Consider the following 19,524-nt stretch of genomic DNA (forward strand, 5'->3'; position numbering starts at 1 on the left):
GTAAGCACAGCTAACACCTGTGGGTCCCCTGGGGACAGGATGCTCTCCGCCAGGGCTCCTGGGCTGGGTGGCTCCGCCCATGTGTGTCTCATCTTCCTGCCAGGCCCAAAGGGGGAGCTGGGCAATGTTCAGGTCACATTGAAGGCAGAGGTAGAAGGACGACAGCCCCACTTCTGCATGAGTGGGCTGGGAGAATCCCCTGCGTGATGTCTGCTCCTGTCTGTTGACCAAAGCACATGACCGAGTCCAAGGTTAAGGGGTAGGGAAATATGCCCCATTTGCTTTGAGTCCAAGCACTTCATGGGGTCGAGCCTAACATGAGTGGAAGGGAATGCGCTCTTTCCCAGGGGAAAGGACAAGGGGTGGTTTTGAACGGGACTCTATTACAAATGTAAACCATGGACGTTGCCTTCGTAAGTGTTAATGGTAGCAAAAGTTGCAACAGTTTTAGGTATTAAACATAGAAAAGATAGGTAGAATAGAACACACATACACAGTGAAACACAAAGCAGATATTTAAAATGATGTAGCAAATATGTCACTGAAAATTACTTGTGCCGCAAAATGGGGAAAAGCAGATTATGAAATGTTAATTCCCAGTTCTGAGAAGAACTATGTATATTCATATTTGAGTAGGTTAAAGATGCGTGCCAAATTGCTAATGATCATCTGTGGTAGAATTACGGAATATTTTTGTTTTCTATTTCTACTCCTGAATTTTCTGCATTTTCTGTGATGAATATACATTACTTATGGTAATAAGAAAAACACTCGAAACTGTAAGAGTAGGCATTCTTACTAACTCCTTTATTTCCTAACCTGTCAACAGGCAGCAAAATAATGGAGAATGGCCTTCTCTTCAAAGAACTCCTGCAGACTCCAAATTTTCGAATTACTGTGGTAGACGACGCAGACACTGTCGAACTCTGTGGTGCTCTTAAGGTAAAGTCGGCCTTGTTATTTCTGCTCAAGGAGAGAAGCTAATCGGCCGCTGTCTGCATTATCAAATCTAATCCTGAAAAGTGGGCTCTGTGTTCTGTGCTCCTACTTGAGGGAAGAATAGTGAATTGAGAGCCTTGTTTATCAGTTCCTGTTTTATCCCTGCCTGTCCTGGGTGGTTGGACTTCCTCTTCCACTCCGCTTGGCTTTCATTTGTAAATTGGGGGTGGGGGGTGGTGTGGAGTGTGGTGTTTTGTCTTTTGGAAAATTAATATTTAAAAATTAATACTTAAAAAGCATGGAGAGTACCTTGATTGTAGAGTTTTACAGGGGAGCGAAGCATTGTTGGGTGTTTTTTCCCCCTGTGAATTCTTGTATTTCTCTTACACACTGTCTTGAGTGGGGAAGGGACTTACCTCTCTCTGAATTACACTACTCCTTCAGTTCGATGGCTTGATTGGTTCTTTTTAAGGGAAAGTAGTCCGCTGACAAAGGCTGCACTAAGGATGGTTTTATCTTTGTCTGCAAAGGGAAATGGGCCAATGAAAGAAGCAGCTTCTTTAGGCCAGCGGCTTGGGAGGTTAGAGGGAAGCGTTTCCACGTGGGCTCCTGACCTGTTCCAGTCGGCCTGTGGAAGTCTTGGTGGTGGGGCCCTCTCTGGCCTGACGCTGGAAAACAGCCAGTGGGAGCTGGGTTGCACTTTCTGATCCTTCTTCCAGTGGAATCAGCTACCTTATCCCCCCCCCCAAAAAAGCCTCAGTGTGAATGAATACCCCCCTTTGAGGCACTTTTGAGTCTTTTCTTTTGTAGGAAAGCTGCTTTTCAGGAATTTGAGCACCTCAGGAAGTCAGGCAATCTGGCTTGGGTTTAGGCTTTGTCAGGTAAAAATTGCAGAGATAGAAGGTATGCTGAAAAGACGAGAATCCAACGAATGCCTTCCCGCTCTTTCTTTTGATTGTACATATGTCCTTTTTTTCTCATCAGAGTTTAAAACCACTTTGTGGAATTCATGTCTCATGTTTGTGTGGTCACATGTGCCTGTACAATGAGGATTTTATGAAGGAGAGTCAGTGAAAGGCTCAGGCTCCCTGGGGGCAGCACACGGCCCTGTTTCTGAAAGTTTGTGTGGGGCATTTTTCACGTTCTGGGCAGGCCGCATACACAGTTAAGACACTGGCTTTGGCTGCTTTGTGTGGTTTTTCCTTTCTTTCTTTTTTTTTTAGGTTGAGACTTTTATGTGTTTTTAATAGCCCTTCATTAAACTAATAACCACCTGACAGCAGGGGCATCATGAATGCCTAATTGCTCAGCACCAGCCTGTGTTGGTCCAAAACAATGGTTAAGTGACTGGATATTTCTGGTGGTGGATGGGGAAGCTTGTGAGATCCTGCCCAGAACAAAGGGGGCTTGGGGGACAAGAGATATTCTAGATGGAGAGTTCTGGAAAAGCTTCAGCTAATGGGACCTCATGCTGGTTTTGTGTCTGAACGTAGATTGGCTTTTCATTTTTGTTGGCAGGAAACCTTTAAGTGGATCCTGCTACCGGAGCAGAGCCTGGTTTGTGTGGGGCGTGGGGGGTGCAGAGACAGATGGGGGTTGAGGACCATTTATCATCCTTCCTCTGGCTATCCTTTGAAACAGGATCAGTTACCATCATGCCTGTCGGCTTGCATCAGAGCTGGGATTTTTGAAAACTGAGAAACAAGCATTTTTGGCAATAACTGAGTCTAACCATTCCGTCATACAGATAGGGAGACAGAGATCCAGAGAGATTAAATCACCGAATGTAGCGAATAACTGGCACAGTTGGAGTGTGAACGCGGGTTCCAAGAATCTCAGTTTGGTGTTCTTTGGTTCCTGTGTACAGCCCAACTATTTCGGTTTGTGTCCAGTTGAATAAAATGAAGTCCTCGCTTGTCAGAGGCTGCCAACCAAGGACGAATGGGACGTCGTCTCTTTTATTACATAACTAATAGTTTGTTGTTTTTTTCTGATTATAAAAGTAGTGCACATTCATTGTGTTTCACACAACAGAAGGATGCAAAGAAAGTGAAAGTCACCAAGACTCCCTACATCATAAGATCACCACTGGTTGTTTTTTTTTTCCCTATACCCTTGCAAGTCTTTTTAGCAAGTATAGGTATGTATACGGCCCCTTTTAAAAACAAAAAACTGGATCTTAACTATTCAAATAGTTTGACACATTTTACTCTTTCGCATTAAATTAACAGTCTTTGGTAATCATTCTAGGAATCAAAGAAATGTACACTCTCCTTTTGGTGCTCAAAACCGTGAGGGCATTTGAGTTACAAAAAAAAAAAAAAGCAAACCGCTCACTACAAGGATAAAACCAAAAAGAAAATGTAAAAACTTTATGCAAAATAATTTTGCAGTAGTGCATTTTATGGTCTTCAGAATCTCCTTTATCTCTGACCTGCGTTAATCTCCAGTAAGGGAATACCTTTTTTAAATATCAACTTTATTTAATCCTAAATCACATACATTAAACTGCATCCATTTAAAGTGCCTAATAGAGGGGGGTTTCTTGTTTTGTTTTGTTCCAAAAATTTCATTTATCTGTTTGTCAGAGAGAGAGAGTGAATACAAGCAGGGAAGTGGCAGGCAGAGGGAGAAGCAGGCTCCCCACTGAGCAAGGAGGCAGATGCTAGACTTAATCCCAGGACCCTGGGATCATGACCTGAGCTGAAGGCAGATGCCCAGCCAACTGAGCCACCCAGGTGCCCCCTAATACAGTGGGATTTAACAGCTATGTGCATATACCCTGAAAATTACCTCCATAATACAGAACAATTCCATCATCCTTAGGGGATTCCATATGTCCCTTTTCAGTTCCTACCCCAGCCAGGCAGCTACTGATCTGCCTTTGTACACTGGAGTTGGCATTTTCTAGAACTTTCATAATGGAGTTGTCCAGTATCTACTTTTCTGCATGTGGCTTCTTTCACTGAGGGTGTATTTTTGTTTGTATTAATGTAAACCTTAAGTGGCAGTCCTTATAGCAAAGCACAAAAATCATAACTGTACAGCTCAACTTGTGTTACCATTTTTAACAGATGCTTTATCGGGATTAGGTTTCATTAACAGTGACCCAAAATAATAGTGGCTGAACACAGTAGAACTTAATTTCTTTCTTACATAAAAGTCCTGAATCCATGTGATAGCTCCATTCCACAGGATCTCAGGGACCCAGTCCTTCCTGCTCACAAGGGTAGGTGTTTGTCCTCATGTTCCAAAATGGCGACGAGAGTTGTAGTCATCACGTCTGCCTTCCAGTCAGTAGGGTGGGAAAAAAGAAAGGATAAAAAGGGCACGTGATAGCTGTCCTTTAAGGCAGGTTCTAGGGAGTCACAATGTAATGATTTGGCTTCATCTCAGTGGGCAGTACTTAATCCTGTAAAGGTACCTAGCTGCAAGAGACGTTGGGAAATGGTTTTTTGTTTTTTGTTCTTTTTTCTCCCTTGGTTAGCCATACACTTGCGTGAAAGTCAGGGACTGTCTGACTCAGGAGGAGGAGAGTAGATTCGGGGATAACCCCATAACCTGTGTTACAGCCACATGACGTTCCCTGGCAGGAATGTTCAGTAGTGAGGTTAAGCACCCCTGATATCTGGGCATCTAAGTTTCTCCCAGTGCTTTGGCTGAGAGAAATCCCGCGGTGAAGCACAGCCTCAGGCCTAGTGTCTGGCCAGGGCCACACTGCTGGATCCCGCTAGCCATATGTGGCCAATTGCATTTACATCCAAATTAATTAAAACTTAAAAAAAAATAAAGAGTTCCGTTTTGGAGCCACTGTCCCCCCCCCCCCCCATTTCAAAGACTCGGTCGCCACATGAGTCTTTAGGGAGTCTCCGTGGCTGCCGACTCTGTTGGATGAGCAGACAGAAAACATTTACATCATTGCAGAAGCTTCTGCTGGACATCACTGTAGGGCGCCCAGCCTGGTGGGCTCAGTGTGGGCGTGAACCTCAGCCTGACCTGTAAGCTCTGACACAGTGCCTGGCCCGGGGTCAGCCTACACTCTGCAGTCAGAATTCTCCCTTAGGCCCACAGCCCTGGGAGCTGGCCTTGGGTAGAATCAGATGGTGTGCTGCCGGTATAGGCAGTAGTGATTACTGCCTGGGTTTCACTGGAGCCCTGCCTCCCACGTGGTGAGAGTGTTTGCCTAACGCGCAGGTAGCCTGAGTCCTGCACCGGTAGGCTTCTCGACTTCTGCGTTCTTTCCACGGGATGCTAGGAGTGGAAGGAGTGGCGCCCACCCAACCCACCCCGGCTCAGAATTGCAAAGACGGCACTTGAGGGCGAATGATTGCCTCTGAGTATTGCCATAACCCAGGAAATGGGGAAGGGCTTAAGCAAGTCTGTCTTCTGAAAATCATGGTATTTTTAGCTCCAGAATAGTTTAAAGCAGATTTAAATGCACAGTGGATAATGATAACTTTCACAGCTGAGCGATCTCAGAGGACATCTGCTCGATGCTATTCAAACATGATCTGACGGGCTCAGTGTGTTTATTTTTCTTTTGACAGTGCTAAGTGGTAGAGGGAGAGAGAGAGGGTTTCAAGATCCATAATAAGGCGATTAAACTGGATCAGTGCCCAGGGTCCCCTTGGAAGGGAGGCATTTACCCTGCAGTGGCCTCCTGCTCCTCTCTAACACCCCGCCCCCACCGTGGGGAGGTCAGCCATCTAGGAGAAACTGAGGTAGTCCTCATCGGTGTGCCCTGCGGTGAGGGGATCACAGAAGGGCCAAGAGAGCTGCTGCGGTCCCACGCCTTGGGCACCTTCATCTGTCTTTGCTCTGAGAGCAGTAACATGAAAGGTCAGAACCATTGGTCTGCAGCTCAGGGCTTGTCCACACAGCTCCTGCTTGGATGCTTCCAGTGACTGAGAGCTCACTCCTTCACCTCCAAGTCCTTTTGGTTGGGTGAGGTCAGCTCTTCCTGTTAGAAAGTTCTTATCTCAAATCTGAGGTGGCCCCTCTACTTAATAACCCTGTGTGTGGGAGTTTCCTCACCTCTTCCTGAGCAGAATCACTGTGCCTGCCTTGTCAGAATGTTGTGAAGATTAAACCAGTTAATAATACCGGAAGCACTTAGAGCAATTCAAGAAGGTCAGCTGTCATTTTTATTATCCCCCTCCCCCCCAATCGGTTCTTCTCCTAACCCTACCCTTTTTACCTCCCAAACCCACATGCAGGCCAGAGAAGCACTCCCCTTTAACATCTGATTGCAGAGGGTTCACGAAGGTCTCCGACCCTGTGGGGTGTGGGAGTGGCTGGGCCAAGGTTGCCATACCATGGAAGGGGCAAGGCCCGGGGAGCAGAGTGGGCCCAGGGAGCCAGGTCCTGGGATGGCGTCACTCACCAGCGACGTGTTCGCAGTAAGCCACGGAACCTTTGTGAGCGGGCCAGGAGGCAAGGGACACTTGAGCCAGGGACTGTCAGGAGAACCTAGAGGAGACCATGTGCATGGTGGGTGCTCCATAGGCATTCGTAAATAATCCCTCTCTCCTCCTCTGTGTCTAGGAGCCCCTTGTTGGAAGGAAGTCATCGTTATCTCTCATTTAAGTCCGTAGAGATGCACTGAAGTTGGTTGGTCAAGTAACCTCCAGAATGGGTTATGTTGTGGTGAAGGGGGCATGGGACAGTCCAGGAGACAGCAGAGAGCCATTTCAACAGTCTCACCCTTTGGATCCTAGGCCTTGGCATGTTGCCATGGTAACTTCAATTTAGCCATTCAGCAGGCTCATCCAACAATTGGCCTCATGGCCTCTGTGCAAAGTACCCCCGTGCCCAGGTATCTTTTTGTTGCCTTGGGATCGTCCTACTTACCAGCTGTGAGCAGGCCACAGCTGCACAGCTTTCCTGGAGGAATGTCACCACCTAAAGGGCCTTGAAAGAGTCTGTGCAAGCCCTGAATTTTATCCCCAAGGCACAGAATGCTCAGAGAGGTGGAGTCATTCTCCCAAGGTCACACAGCAGTGAGGTGAAGTGAGAACCAGAGGCCAGAGGCCATCTGGGTTTCCGAGCTTGTGCTTCTAGTGTCTCCCCTGGTTTCCTTAGTCTGGCTTTTCCGCCAGGAGGGGTGTCTGGATCTGTTTGGAGCCAGCCCTTAGGTGTTCCTGCCATCTCCCCTCATCTTTGCATCGTGCTCTGCCTGGAAGGTTAGGGGGTCGTTTCACCTCTCCACATCCTGGCTCCTTTCCTGCCACCTCTCCCCTTTCCTCTCTTCATGGGAGGCTGCCGGAGCCTAAGAGTGTGCCAACCCGGGAGCTGCCTGCTTCCTCTGTCACTGAGCACGCACAGCAGGTACTTGGGGAGGGAAAGATGGATGCTGTCGGTGGCTGATGAAACCCACAGTGTCCATTGCTTATGTGGGCAGGAAGGAGTTGGGAGGCTTTTGCGGGTACAGACAGAAGTTAGTACCATAGGAAAACATAGGCCAGATGAGCTATCTCGGGTTTCGAATGCAAAAGACCCAGTTCCTCATCAGCTCTACCCGCAGCTGTGGGAAGTGGAGTCTCCCTGGAGTCCAGCCTTTGTAGGGGGGAAAGAGTGATCCAACTGAAAGCTGCTTTGTTGGTTTGTTAGAACAGCTCATAACCTTACTGGGAGACCCTCTAGAGCACAGAAGGAGAAGGAATTCATCTAAAATCTGCATGTGCTCATGCCAGCTTTCTGATCATTTTTTAAAGAATTTTTTTTATTCTTCCCTTTCTATGTCAGTAGCCACTAGAAGACTAGCCAGCATCCAGAGTAAGCCCTGGGATTATTCCCGAGGAAGAGAACAAGATAGATTGTGGGCCCCTCCACCCCTCTCCCCTGTTCTAGCCCTCTTCATTCTGCCCTCGAAACTTGGAAGAAAGGGTGCTGTTTTATTGGTACATTGGAAGTAGACAAAAGCTTCAGCAGGGCTCAGTGGTTTGGGGTTGTTGTTTTTTTTTTCCTTTTTCATCTGCAGTGGCTTTGTGTCTTTGGTCTCCTGGTGAGCGATAGCTGTGCTCAGATGGCTGCTCTGTTTCTCAGGGTGAGCCTGGCCACATCAGTACTGGGTTTGATGTATTTTATTAGAAATGGCATATCAACCAGAGAAGACATTTTTCCTCCCCGGTCTGTTCTGCTTTTAACCTCCTCCCTCAAATTTTATAGGCCTGATGTTTTGAAAGATACTCTTTCATTAATAAAAAAAACACTTTTGGCGGAGGAGGGGTTAGGAAAAGATGTGCTTATTTCATTTCCTGTTCATTACCAGTTAGCTTCATATTTTAAGATCCCTCCAGGCACAAATTCCTAAGTAGTCATCAGATAGTATGGAAAAATGCTAGTGTGGTTAGACAAGGGAAAATACTTGTATTTTCCCTGACATCGAGTGTGTGTGCTCAGTGCAGAGGCTAGTAACGTGGACAGGGCTAGGAACCGGGGGACTTGACCGAAGTCCTTACTGAGTGGGCACATGCAGATAGGACTTGTCATATATGGTTGTTTGGTTTTACCCAGGCTGTGAGGCCCAGTTGAGAGGCTCCCACCTCGGTGCAGCCTTCCCTGCTTTGAAATGAAGCTTGTGACTCTTCCTACCACTCCATACTCTCACGTTCTGGGTGCACTTCGTTGTTCATTATATGCCAGCTATCTTCATCAGCTCATCAGGGACAAGCTCTGTGTCCCATTCTGTCTTGGCAGCTCCTCCCTGGGGGCACCCTGAGCCCCCACGTCCCCCAGCACTGCTCTCTGGGCCCTGCGTAGAGCTTCCCACAGCCCACAGGGCATGCTTGGTACACATAGGTTGAAATGACAATCAGATTTTTAGCGCCTCTTGCGGGTTACCACTTTCCGCCCGGGTTAGAGGTATGTGCATCCATTTTATTTTCCTGTTAGGCCAGAGGTTGGCCAACTTTCTCTGCAAGGGCTGCGTAGGAAACGCTGTGGGTTCTGTGGCCCATACGGTCTGTGTCTGTAGCAAGTACTGAAATCTGCTGTTAGGAGCACCCAGGCAGGGTCGCCTGGGTGGCTCAGTGGGTTAAAGCCTCTGCCTTTGCCTCAGGTCATGATCCCAGGGTCTTGGGATCAAGCCCCACATCGGGCTCTCTGCTCAGTGGGGAGCCTGCCCCCCCAAACCCCGCCGCCTGCCTCTCTGCATACTTGTGATCTCTCTCGCTCTCTGTCAAATAAATAAATATCTTTAAAAAAAAAAAAAAAAAAAGCACCCAGGCAGCCACAGATGGTGTGCAAACAAGCAGGGTGGGGCCTGGCCTCTAGGACATTCACAGAAACAGGCAGTTCACCCTTAATGTGCTGATCCCCAAACCAGATTGTCAGCTTCTGAAGAGGCAGGTCTTGGTCTTATCTGCCTTGTGCGTGGCAGAGGGCCACGTGAGAGTGAGAGCTCAGGGACCCGGAATGCTTATATAGGGATAATCAGTGAAACAAAAGGCTGAAGCTTGAGCAGCACATTTGCAGACGACTGACCCAGCAGCTCCACTCCCAGGCACACGCCCAACAGAAATGACTGCGTGTGGCCACGCAGAGCCACGCACCGGCCTGGCCCCAGCAGCAGCATTTGCGGTAGCCTCAGACTAGGAACTATCCCCTTGCCAATCAGCAGGAGAACAACTGGAAAAAATGGTGCTGTATTCACACAGCAGATGCCCTGAGCGCTGGGTGCGCTTCGCAACTCATGGGTCCCTGAACTCTACCTCTGAAACCAATACTGCGCTGTATGTTGATTAATTGTTTCAGTAAAATAAAACTTAAAAACGAATGCAGCAATGAAAATAAAGGTGCTCTAGGTAGAAATACAGCTCAGCCTCACAAACACGATGTTGAATTGAGAAAAAGATGGACATAGGATTGCATACCAGCCTGTTCATACAGACTGGAAAGACAGGTGAAGCAAATCCGGGTTGTGGTTACCTTGGTGAGGGTGGGGACTGGGAGGGGTGAGAGGCGGCTTCTGGGGCACTGGTTACGTTCGGTTTCTCAGTCAGGGTGCTGGTTCCAAGGGTGTGTTCCGCTGTGAGACGATCACCAAGCCGTACACTTGGGACCTGCATACCTTTCCATGTGAATGCTATAATTCAATCAGGCATTCGGTTTAAGGGGGGGGGGGGGGAAGGGCAGTTTGTCCAAACAGTCTCTAAGCAGAGCCTTCAGCCAGCCATTCTAATCCTCTGGCTGATGCTCCCCAGCTCCTGCTTCCTGCTAACCCCAGACCTGGGCCCTTGGTCGTATAAACAGGAGCGTTGAAGCCTGGTGCCTTCTTGAGCCTCTGGCCATCAGGGTGCAAGGGTAGGAGCTGGGGCTGCGAGGGAACCGGTGGAGCGTTCTGAGGGTGGGCCAGGCGGCCCTGTGTGTCCCCTGCTCTCCCCCCACCTTCTGGCAGCCTAGGTCTGTGGCAGGCATGTGACAGGTGTCCTGGGGCTTCCTTGTCTCCTTCACAGAATATTGTAGCGGTGGGAGCCGGGTTCTGTGACGGCCTCCACAGCGGGGACAACACCAAAGCTGCCGTCATCCGCCTGGGGCTCATGGAAATGATCGCCTTCGCCAGGATCTTCTGCAAGGGCCAGGTGTCCACGGCCACCTTCCTCGAGAGCTGTGGCGTGGCTGACCTCATCACCACCTGCTACGGAGGCCGGAACCGCAGGGTGGCTGAGGCGTTTGCCAAAACCGGGAAGGTAGCCCCTGGCCTGTCCTCCCCTGGGCGCGTGCGTCCTCCCTGAGACCTCTGGGCTGGGGTGAGCCGCGGTCACCTGGAGGCGGAGGCAGGCGTTTGTCATTGGCTGGGCGTATCCCACTGCCACTTGTCTGCTTTTGCTTTAAAGTACCTTTGCCTGAGTCCTTCAGCTTGCATGTCTCTCCATGGCTTGTGCAGAGGGGGGATGCCAGCTCCCCTCCGCAGCGCTCCTCTTGAAATAAGTGATTCTCTGGTCTTTTTTTTCCTGAAGACTTCTTCATTTTTGAGACAGAGCACATGCACATGTGTGCGTGGTGGGGTTGGGGGGGGGGGATGGCAAGCACACTCTGCCCTTGGCACGGAGCCCAACATGGGGGCTCCGTCTCGTGACCTGAGCCGGAACCAAGAGCCAGACACAGAAGTGACTGCACCACCCAGGCACCTGACTCTCTAGTCTTTACAGTAGCATTTTCTGCTTGATTTTAAGACCATCGAAGAATTGGAGAAGGAGATGCTGAACGGACAGAAGCTCCAAGGACCGCAGACGTCAGCTGAAGTATACCGGATCCTGAAACAGAAGGGGCTGGTCGACAAGTAAGTCCCCCCGCCGCCCCGCCCCCTCTGTCCCTGCGACCAGAGGGCGGCCACCCCCGCTTCCCTCATGACCGCCGTCCCAGTCAGTGCACGTGGGCACAGCTGTGCGCAGAACTCCGCTCAGATAGTTCCGCCTTCGTGTGATGTGAACATCTGTGGCAGGAAACATCTTCCTGCCCTGAAAATGAGTGTTGACACAGAACCAGCCTCAGCTTCGGCGAGAGGAACTCAATTCCCCTTTTTTTTGAGAGAGAGAAAGCACACGCACTTATGAGAGCACGCAGGGGGTAGGGGGATGGTTGGGGGGGCGGGGCAGGGAAGGGGGAGAGAGAGAATCTTAAGCGGGCTCCACGCCCAGTGCAGAGCCTGACACCCGGCTCAATCCCACCACCCTGAGATCAGCACCTGAGCTGAAACCAAGAGTTGGACACTCAACTGACCGAGCCACCCAGGTTCCCCAAGAAGAACTTAGTCTTGTAAAGCAGGTTACAAAACACGAAGGTTGAGGTTCTGGTTTATCCTGCAAGGCTGTTCGGTAAGAACTGCATGTCCTAAGTCTTGAACTCGGAACAGAAGATCACCTTGTTGTTTGTTATGAAAAGATACAGTCTTGTTAATAAAAGGTCAGACAGTTCAGAAAAGAAGAAACGTACAAGGTAGCCCAGAATGCTCCCACTAGAAGTGACCTGCATTCAGGTTTGCCCAGGAACTTGGCAGTGTCTGTGTCCCGTGGATGAACAGGTGCCTCTAGCCTCCACTGCCCTTCCGGGATGGTCATTTGCTAAAGGTGGGCCTGGGACAGCCTGATCAGCTGCCTGACTGAGGGAGTAAACCCTGTCGCCCCGCCAAGCCCCCAGCCTCTCTGCAGCTGCCCTGTGGCCCTTTATCTTGCTTACTTCTGCTGAGCCTTCTTCCATAACCACGAGGCCGGCGACACCATCTAGTAACTGCCTATGCAGCATATTCTGCACATCCTCCTCTTCTCAGGAGGGAGGGAGAGGTTTGCTTGCCTGGGAGAGGAGGGGGCTGGGCAGCTGCGCAGACGCTGCCAGGTGTGGCCAGTCCAGAACACGCATTTGCCCCTGAGCCAGTGATGGTTAGAGACGTGGTTGCTGGTTCTCTGGTGTGTCTCCTTCCTCCTCTTCGGCTCAGTCCAGATGTCTGCTGGTCCCGACCACCCACCTTTACCTCCCCTACACCCAGCTGTCCTCCTCTTCTGCACCAGTACACACTGGTGAGCTGTAGAGTTCCCTGTAGAAAGTTGAAAAGGAGGGAGGACAGGACATTCGTCTTCCTTCTTTAATTTGCACTTTATTTTTCTGAAATGGCTTTCAAAGCCAGCCAGGCAGAGATGGAAGGCATAAACAGGCCTCCAGAGGAGGAGAATTACCTGTAAATCCTGGCTAAAAGGAAAACCTCTCTGATGGGCCTGGTGTTCCTTCCATACTTAAGGGCAAACAGCGGAGTGCTTGTCTGTGGTGGGGCCACTTTACTGAATGTTAAATATTTATCAGTTTTCTAAAGTCTTAAGAAAACATTTGGGTGTTTGTGGATACTGCTGATGTCCGAATCACGGTTTTCAAGTGCCATCTGTCTGCTACTGTGGGGCGTATTTGATAGGATTCTATGAATGGACGAGTCTGTCTCCATCGTGGAACTTGGGGAGGCTATGCATTGGAATTGGTGTTCTGGAATCAGTACCTGTGCCTGTTTTAGAAAAGCAGGTGTAATCAAGCAGGTGAACCTTGGCTCTGAGCAGATGCCCCTCCTCCGTCACGTCCCATTTTCTTTCTGCTGATTAGAAATGGAACAGGCTGTGCCTGTGCTTAATGAGGTCACTGCCGGGTTGGAGGGAACACCTCGCTTCCCACAGGCTGGGGTGCAGAGTTCTGGGGGGCTCTCCCTTCCCCTGCACGCACCTCCTAGAGCTGCTGAGGCAGAGCCCAAGTTCTGCCATTCTCCCTTGCTCATTTTCCCTTTCCCTTTTTCCCTTTTCTCTTTTCTCACCCCAATACTCCGATCTCCTCTCTTCCCACTCTGCCCCCATGGCCACGGAAAGCGCAGTGAACCGGAGGGCAATGTTTCCAGGCACCTGGGGGCTTCCTAGCCATGTGGTCTGGGGCAGGTCATATTTTTATCTGTGCCCTAGTTTTTTCTTTACCCACCAAATCAAACCAGCACACCTGATGATTGCCTTCTACCTCGACTCTTTTGATTCACTCCTGCTCATCCGGAATGGGTCCTTAGGTTGGCATGTGGGATAGTGCCTCTAAGTTCTGTGCCCCTGGAACTTTCTGACACTGTCCTGGGACGCCCTACAACCCCTCCTTCAGCTGAAGCAGACCTCCCTTTGCCCCAATACCCTCTTCTCAGAGGCTTCTGTGCATGTCTGCCCTCCTGCTGTTTGGCCTGCCTAGATGGCCCCACTTGATAGGCGTGTCAGCCCTGACCACCCTTGAGGTGACCCAGGTCTGTCCTCAGACCTGCCTTCATCCACCTCCTCCAGACGCAGATAACTCTCCCAGCTTTGAACATCCTGTTTACAGGAGTGGTCGGCAAACTTCTGTAAAGAACTGCATAATAAACATTTAGTCTTTGCAGCCCACATACAGCTCTCTGGTGTATATTCTTTTTTTTTTCCTCCCTTATATGGCTCTTGAAACATACAAGAATTGTCCTTAGCTCGCAGGCAGCGCAGAACAGGCCACAGGCCAGGTCGGCTTCTCAAGCTGTGGCTTGCTAACCCCAGGTATAGGCCATCCTGCTGCTCAGCGGCTGTGGGCTTCTTACGTAAATGTGCAATTTTACTTTCAGTCTGCTAGATTTGAGCAGGCGTGGGGGGGGAGAAGGGCACATGCTCCTGGTTGAAAAAAAAGAAATTCGAATCTTAGTAAAAGGCACCTAGTGAAAAGTTAACTCTGGAGCCCTACCTTCAGTGCAGGCAGCTTTCTGAGTTTTTAGCATATCCTTCCATTTAGGGGATGGGTGCTGTGCCCCACGTTCTGCTCTGCTTTCCTTTGTTGGAGGATAGGGTTTGAAGAATGTGCCACATCAGCACCAGCAGATCTCTCACGTAATGGCTGCAGAGCATTCCACAGTGTGGGAGAACCACAGTTTATTTAAACAGTCTCCTCCTGATAGGCACGTCGTCTGGGTTTCTCTGCTGTTCGAAAATTTGCTTTATTACATTTCCTTGTGCATGCGTCTTTAGGGGCATGTGTGAGTATCAGGTGTTTGCATTCGTTTGCCGGGGCGGCCACAACAAAATACCACAGACCAAGAGGCTTACACGGCAGAAATTTCCTTCTCACGGTTCTAGAATCTGGGAGGCTAAGATCAAGGGGTCAGCACGTGCCTTCTCATGAGGCTCTCTTCTTGGCTTGTTAATGGCCATCTTTCCCCTGGGTCTTCGTGTGGTCTTCCCTCTGTCCCGTGTGAGTCCTAATCTCCTTGCCTCATAAGGACGCCAGCCATATTGGTTTGGGCCCACACTTTATGAACCCCTTTTAATGTAATTACCTTTTTAAAGGCCCTAGGTCCAAATACAAGTCCTGGGGGTTAGGACTTCATTGGATGATTTGGGATTTGGGGGCACCACTCAGCCCAGAACCGTGTTGTAACCTTCCTGAGGGCTGGGACCTTACTGATAATACTCCACATCCTACACCTGGTTGAAGACTGACACATCTGAAGTCCTCAGTATCCATTAGTGGGATGGCTAATTGACTGGCTTCATGCCATTATTTTTCAATGAAATAATGTCTTTCGCCCTCCTTTCACCTCTAACCTCATTTAGAGAGTTCCCCAAACTGATCTAACTGGCCTTACGGCATTTTATGTTCTATAAAATAACATTTAGATGGGCAGTATAGCCTAGTGGTTGAATCTTGGCTCCAGAGTTAGAAACTGTGCCTCCGTCCTCATCTATGAAATGGGGATATTATCCATCTCATAGGGTGGTTGTGAAAAAATAAACAAGTAACTTGTCCATAAAAATCCCCACCCCGCCCCCCACACATGTACTCCAAATCTCTTGTTAGCATCCCATCTATACAATTTGAAAGTCGGGAGCATTTCTGGCTGCAAGCGCAATGCCCAGTTTAAAAAGCCTCAAACAATAGGATTATTTTGTTCATGGAACGAGGATTCTGGAGGTGGACATTATTGGTGTTGATGCAGTGCCTCTAGCTTAGAATCTCAGTAATCCTGTCAGTCTTCCCTCAAAACCTCAAGATGGCTGCAGCAGCTCCGTGCATCACATACACAGCTGCGCTCAGTGACATGGAGCAGGTGCAGTCTGGGGAAGCAGAATTTTCCTCCAGTGCCTCTCAAGGAGAAGAGTATTTTCCTCAGCAGAGGTGTTGGGTCTTACTCTCTAGAATTTGCTTCCTTGGCTAATTCTAGGAGAAAGTAAGGCTGGGAAATGGAGCGTTAGGCTATTTGCAGTGTTGGTAAAGAGTGAAGGGATTTGGGAATGGCTTCGGGTGGCCATTCATCACCTGCTACCCTGCTCTGGGGAGACACAAATTGTTCTAATAATGGGATCAGGAAAACTAAGCCATGGAAAGATGAAGGGGCTAAAATCTGTGGGCTCTAACTCCCATTCCCAGTGTTCATTCAGCAGTATTCGCTGAGCACCTGCTCTCAATCTGTGCACACTGTGCCAGGTCCCAAGGATGCAGAAGTGAATAAAACACTTGGAGCCCTGTCCTCCAAGAGCTTGCTAGGACGTAGGGGCTGTCTTGTGGCTGCGTGTATAAACTGTCACTTAACTGCACACTTGCCACATGACAAGTGTTCTACTCTGCAGGTTATGTGTAAGTCACTTCATACAGTAGGCCTTAACACAACATGTCATGCCCCATTTTACAGAGCGGTTGTGAAAATTGCCCAGAGCAGACAGACTGGATTTGACTGCCTGCCTGACTCAAAAACAAAAACAAAAACAAAACAAAACATTCTGTACCTTAAAAAACCCACAGTGATAGACATATGACCTATCAGGGCTATTTGCCATTCGTAAGTTAAGTTGTCATTATAGGATTCCAGCTAGATAATTTTCAGAATGGCCTTTAAGACTCTGTTGATCTTGTCAAGCTTACTTTGGGCTCTGTGTGTGTGTGTGTGTGTGTGTGTCTAGAAGCCTGATTGAAATTAACTTTGTTATTTCCTTAATGATACCTGCTGTTCAAAATACTTGCTGCGCCAGCTGGACCCTGGGATAATGCTGTCCTTTCTCACGGTGGATTATTGGCCCACACCTTTGTACCCTCAGCCATTTCAAATTTTTCATTTATGTCCGTGTTCGCAGCCTGGAAGAAAAGGCAAAATAAACCCAGCTTCCAGCTTGAGATCAGTGCTTTGCTAATTGTGGGTGCCCATGTTGATTCTTGCAGGAACGTTCCAGACTGGAGCTATTTATGGTGAAACGTGGGCCGCCTCATTCTTTATCCTTGGATGATCCCTTTTGGAGGAGGGAGAACGATACCTCCTTGCAATTTGAAATTTATTCTCCAGTCTTTTAAGTTATTGACAGAAGCTTGGACTCACTCCAGACTTGCCCAAGAGCCCAAGCTACAGCTCTTGGTGTGAATGGCCGCAGATGGCCCTGCAAGGATTACCGTGGGACTTGTTTGGAGACTATCTACACCAAACAAGTAGACGGAGCATGGTCTAGGTCATAGCAACATCTTACAACCACCGTGCAGAGGCTCTCTGCCCACCAAATGATAGAGGAATATAATAGACGGCGTTCACTTTGTTGTCTAAAGTAGCACACGCATCTGTAATCTGTTAGGGAGGAGAGGAAGGCTCATTTGTTCTGTGAGGTAAACCAGATGGCTCAACTTGCCTTTGTTCACATTTCCTCCCAACCAGGTTCCCGTTGTTTACGGCAGTGTATCAGATCTGCTATGAAGGCAAACCCGTTCAAGAGATGTTGTCCTGTCTCCAGAGCCACCCAGAGCACGTCTAAAGTGGATGGTGCAGCGTCGTGGGGAACGTGTTGCCTTTCTGATCAGTCTTTTTTGTTCAGATGGAAACTGAGACCGGGCAACACGATGTTTGCTTGACCATAATCCCGTGGGTGAGGATGAATTTTTACCAGTTCATTTTTGAATTGCAAGACGCAGTTCACTGGCTGAGATGTGGTAGGCAACAAATAGACACATGTATGAATGTGTGAGTCTATGTTCATTTCTCATGCTGTGGATATTTCTATGAACCAAAATTAAAGGTCCTTTTTAAAAAATTACTTTTTGAATTTTCCCACCATGGTAGCTTAGAAGATGGGAATGAGCTCAGCTAAATTTTTTACGTCTAATCCATATGCATTTGAGTGAAGGGATTTTATTTTTTTCTCATTCTCTTGAAGTTAAAACTGAACCAGCATTTCCATGGTAGAACGGAGGAGTGAGTGTGTTCAAAGATCAACATACTGTAACTTAAAAATCTATCTCAAAGCCAGCATAATTAACTACTTTGATTGTGGGTTGATCTTTTTTTTAACAATTAGAGATTTTTAATTGGGTGATCCACTTATGTATCTTCCTCTTCGCAGTTTCCTGCATTTTTAGCCTCTTTTCTCATCATTCGCTGCCAGAATGTGCTTTCGTATAGAGGCTCAGCAGTAACAGAAGGCAGAAAATGCATCTAGGCTTTCCCTGCTGTGACTGACACATTCTACTGATTAATGACCCTTGTATGATGCTTTTTATTGGGTAGTCCTTTTGTGCAAACATTTCCTCTGAGCCTCACAGATCCACTGAGATGGGACTCCCGTTATTCCTCTTTTGAGTTGCAGTCGTGGTACCTGGTCACCTGGCAAGTAGGGGGAGAGCTGAGAGTCAAGTCCAGTGTTCCTCCACCCCACCCACCATGGTGCCTAGACCTCAGGTATCACCAAGCCGATCCGACCTCCAGCTGATGGGTCGTGGGAGATGGCATGTGCAGCCTTTCCTGAGACTCGAACAGGACTTTGTGCCACTGAGATTGGCGTGGGCCATTGTCTAGACGGCTGCCGCTCAATGTGGTCCTCACTCCATCAGCTTCCCTTAGAGTCTCAGAAATGCAGGTTCCCAGGTCCCACCCCAGGCTTCTCAACGGGAGTGAGGTATCTGTCTATACTTTAATATGCCTTCCACGTGTTTCTGATGCTCACTACAACTTGAGAACCACTACTTCAGAAAGTCTGCTCAGATTGGCATTTCTCAAACCATGTCCCATAGGACATGAGTGTCCTGGGATCCCATGGTGGTTTGGGGTGTTCTCCGGCAAGATCAAGTGCATTTGGAAAAAGATGCCTCTGCACACCCCTCTTGAAGTCTTAGAATGTGTGTTAGTTTGTCAGTGGAACTATCCGGCAAGTTCCAAACACCTTAGACTACCAAGGTATCTTTGAGAATCTTGCCAAGTCTTTAAGGGAACACTGATCTAGGCTGCTGTGACCTGAGGACAGCCGAGGTATACCCTTCACTCCCTGCAGAAGTGAGGATGAATGACTTACCCACCTGTGGCATTGTTAGCTCTGAACTTTCACAGTTCAGGCCTGCAATGAATCTTTGATGAAGCTTTAAGGTGACAAGGTCAAGTACAACCAAGTGGAGGTCAGCCTCGCTGAAACGCACATTATGTCGAATAAGTGCTTTTAATTCTACAGTTAGAATGGGAATTACTGTATCTTCTTAAATGAGATTGATTTCAGGATAGCATTATAGTTATCTTACATAGCACTTGGAAAGTGTTAAGGGAACGTATGAATGTCACTTACATATTGATGGATTTTCAGTCACTTTGTGAGATTTTGACTTTTTTTTTTTTTTTTTTTTTTTAAGTTTTCCAGTTTGGGACTTTTTTTTTTCCTTCTATACCTGAAATGATTATAGAATAGATTTTTGTGGAAATTTTAAAAACTCAGTCCAGAACATTCGAGGGTATTTTAAATCCTCATACACTGAAGTCTATGAAAGCACACAAAATCTACAAGTTTCACTAATCTTCCGTGCCACTGTTAAGTTAATCAATTTTTGCTTGTCTCATGATTAATCTTCTTAAAAATTTGTACATAGATAATAAAGTGTTACTTTTTAAGATACTTAAAGGGCTGTAAGCTAATTGTGTCTATTAAGTAGGGTAACTAGATGTGAGGAATTAGGATTTTGTTTTACATTATGTTCTTATCTGCATTCAGCTTCCTGCTCTAGGTTTCCTACTTGTTTTTTCTTTATGAGTGTTCTCCTGCCGATCTGAAGCCTGCCGACTGTACCTCTTGAACGTGACTTTTGATATTCTGCACATTAATGGAA

At 48.1% G+C, this 19,524-nt stretch overlaps 1 protein-coding gene across 1 annotated transcript in view; it reads left to right on the plus strand.

Moving 5' to 3' along the window:
* GPD1L (glycerol-3-phosphate dehydrogenase 1 like) overlaps positions 1–17,471 on the plus strand; it is a 58,110-nt gene extending 40,639 nt beyond the window's left edge. The window contains exons 5-8 of the mRNA XM_032861038.1: positions 830–942; positions 10,395–10,628; positions 11,115–11,221; positions 17,099–17,471. Of these exons, the coding sequence (XP_032716929.1) occupies positions 830–942; positions 10,395–10,628; positions 11,115–11,221; positions 17,099–17,195 (551 nt within the window). The 3' untranslated portion in view covers positions 17,196–17,471. The remainder of the gene's footprint in view (positions 1–829; positions 943–10,394; positions 10,629–11,114; positions 11,222–17,098) is intronic.
* The last annotated feature ends 2,053 nt before the right edge of the window (positions 17,472–19,524 follow it).

Source organism: Lontra canadensis, unplaced genomic scaffold, assembly GCF_010015895.1.
Source record: "Lontra canadensis isolate GAN:19392208 unplaced genomic scaffold, GSC_riverotter_1.0 scaffold20, whole genome shotgun sequence".
Classification (NCBI taxonomy): Eukaryota; Metazoa; Chordata; class Mammalia; order Carnivora; family Mustelidae; genus Lontra; species Lontra canadensis.